The sequence below is a fragment of the Chiloscyllium plagiosum genome, chromosome 42 (genome assembly GCF_004010195.1).
Source record: "Chiloscyllium plagiosum isolate BGI_BamShark_2017 chromosome 42, ASM401019v2, whole genome shotgun sequence".
Taxonomy (NCBI): domain Eukaryota; kingdom Metazoa; phylum Chordata; class Chondrichthyes; order Orectolobiformes; family Hemiscylliidae; genus Chiloscyllium; species Chiloscyllium plagiosum.
In genome coordinates, this window is record NC_057751.1 from 16418866 (window position 1) to 16421779 (window position 2914).

Consider the following 2914-nt stretch of genomic DNA (forward strand, 5'->3'; position numbering starts at 1 on the left):
GTCGGGGGTGGGGTGGAGGGAGTGGGGGTTTGTAGGTGTGGGGACAATCGAGCGGGGGGCTGCTTTGTCCCTGGATGGTGTCGAGCTTCTCGAGTGTTGTTGGAGCTGCCCTCCCCCCCCACTCCATCCAGGGCAAGTTGGGAGTATTCCATCCCACACTCCTGACCTATGTTTCAGTGAAATGGTGAAAGACTGCAGAGGGATTTGGGAATCCTCTTCCATGAAGCCCAAAAAGCCATGTCCAAGCTCAGCGCGCAATAGGGAAGGCCAGTGGAACATTGACCTTTATTACAAAGGGAACAGAGTATAAAACTAGGGAGGTTTTGCTAGAACTGTGCAAGGCACTGGCCAGACCCCAGCTGGAATACTGTGAACGGTTTCGGGGCCCCGTATCTAAGCAGAGATAGACCGGACATCAGAGGCAGTCCAGAGAAGGTTCACTCGGCTGCTCCTCGGGATGGAGGGACTGTGTTGAGAGGTTGAGTAGGTGAGGGCCTGTACTCATTTCGAAGAATGAGAGGCGCCCTTATTAAAACAGATTCTTTGAGGATTTAACAAGGTAGGTGTGGAGAGGTTGGGAAGGGGAATCTCATAGAAACCTATCAAATTCTAGCAGGGACCAGACATCATAAATGCAGGAAGGATGATTGAATGAGAGAATTATTGATTTTTACTGTCACATGTATTTGCAAAGATATAGCGAAAAGTATTTTTTGCCACAATCCACCACCTTTATTCCCTGTCCACTGAGCATGCTCATATTGCCCCCTCTCCCTATCCACTCTGAGCATCCTCACATTGCCACATCTGCCCAACACACTGAGCATGCTCACATTGTCCCATCTGCCCCAACACAGTGAGCATGCTCACATTGCCTCATTCCTACTCTGAGCATGCTCATATTGCCCCAACTCCCCCTACACACTGAGCATGCTCACATTGTCCCATCTCCCCCTTACACTTGAGCACATTACATTGCCCTTCTTCCCCCTCCTGTTCTGAGCATACTCACATTGACCCTTCTCCCCCACCATTCTGAGCATGCTCACATTGACTCATCTGTCCTCCTGCTCTGAGCATGCTCATATTGCCCCATTTCCTGTTACATTCTGAGCATGCCCACATTGCCCCTTCACCCCCCCCCCTGCTCTGAGCATGCTCACATTATCCCTTCTCCCCCTCAGACTCTGAGCATGCTCTCATCGGCCCATTTCCCCCTTCGAGTCTGCGCACGTCCAGCGGGTCACAGTCTAAGGACTATGGTATGGGCTGTTTAGGACTGAGATGAGGAGAAACATCGTCACCCTGAGGGTTGTAAGCCTGTGGAATTCTCTGCAGCAGAAAGCGGTTGGGGGGGGTGCAAAACACTGAATATTTTCAAGAAGGAGTTGGATGTAGTTCTTAGGGATAAAGCGGGGAACAGGGGACGGAATTGGATGATCAGCCCATGATCATGCTAAACGGTGGAGGATGCCTGTGGTACTGAATACCCTACGTCTGGTCCGAATTTCTAACCAGTTTGTAATTGGCACCGGCGAGTTTTCAGAAGATTTGTAGCTGAGGTTGAGGCTCTGGATGTAGGTTTGCTCGCTGAGCTGGAAGGTTCACTTTTGGTCACCATACTCGGTAAGATCTTCAGTGAGCCACCAGACGAAGCACTGCTGATGGTTCCCGCTTTTGATTTATATGTTTGGGTTGGCGATGTCATTTCCTGTGGTGATGTCATGCCTGTGGTGATGTCAGTTCCGGTTCCTTTTCTCAGGGGGTGGGGAGATGGGGGTCTAACTCGAGGTGTTTGTTGATAGCGTTCCGGTTGGAATGCCACGCTTCGAGGAATTCTCGTGGGTGTCTCTGTTTGGTTTTGTCCCGGGTTGGATGTGTTGACCCAGTCGAAGTGGTGCCCTTCCTTATCCGTATGTGAGGATACCAGTGAGAGAGGGTCATGTCGTTTTGTGGCCAGTTGGTGTTCATGTAATTGGCATTAATGGGGTCGAGGGACTTTCTCTTTTGCCCAACTTCCTTTGACAATGAGTGCGCGTGCACCCTGCACGTCCTCTTGGAACCGCCCATTTCACGTCATCCCTTTCCTCCTACCACAGGCCATGGACAGGGACACGAACAGGAGGGAAACGGAAAGCCGAGACGCAGAGAATGCCAATGACAGCCGGCCGCCAGTTTCCCCGAGCCCGGAGCCGCGCCGTTCTTATGGCAACCATCCAGCCGGTGACGGGCATCAGTTTCCAAACGCTGCATCGAGCTCCAGGGAGACGCCAGATAACCACGTTTTCTGCGTCGAGGTGGGTGAGGTACAACTCTACTAGAAAAAAGTGTGGGGGGAGGGTATAGTGCGTGCTGGGAGGATCCCGGCGGTCATACAATTTTCTCTTCTTTGGCGGAATGCGTTGTCATTTTGCAAGGGCCGAGCGAGGGGCCAACCACAGTGGTTGTGGGTCAGGAGTCATGTGTAGGCCAGACCAGGTGAGGGTGGCCAATTCACTTCCCGAAAGGGATGTGAGTGAACCGGATGGATTCAAACCACATTGAATTCAAATTTCATCATCAACCATTTGGATTCAGTCCCCGCTAGCCTGGGAGCTGGCAGTGGTATTGCCACAGAGAGACACAATCGCACGCCTATCACCTACTTGGGTTAGACGCATATGTGTCCCTTGGCCTCTTCCTTTCCTGTCCAAACATAGCAAGACCCTGGACGATATCCAGGTTTGGGTTAAATATTGGCATTTGACTTTCACACCATGCAAGTGCTTGGGTAATGACTATCTCCACCATCATTCCCTTGATATTCAATTGCATAACCATCACTGAATTCCCCCCCCACTATCAACATCCTGGGGGTTACCGTCTCCAACAAGAGAGAATCTAACCATCGCCCCCTTGACGTTCAATGGCGTTA

General features: G+C 51.3%; 1 protein-coding gene across 1 annotated transcript in view; it reads left to right on the top strand.

Annotated features, from left to right (window-relative positions):
• Window positions 1-1597: 1597 nt before the first annotated feature.
• LOC122543190 overlaps window positions 1598-2914 on the top strand; it is an 18105-nt gene continuing 16788 nt past the window's right edge. Inside the window, exons 1-2 of the mRNA XM_043681623.1 lie at window positions 1598-1626; window positions 2100-2297. Of these exons, the coding sequence (XP_043537558.1) occupies window positions 2103-2297 (195 nt within the window). The 5' untranslated portion in view covers window positions 1598-1626; window positions 2100-2102. The remainder of the gene's footprint in view (window positions 1627-2099; window positions 2298-2914) is intronic.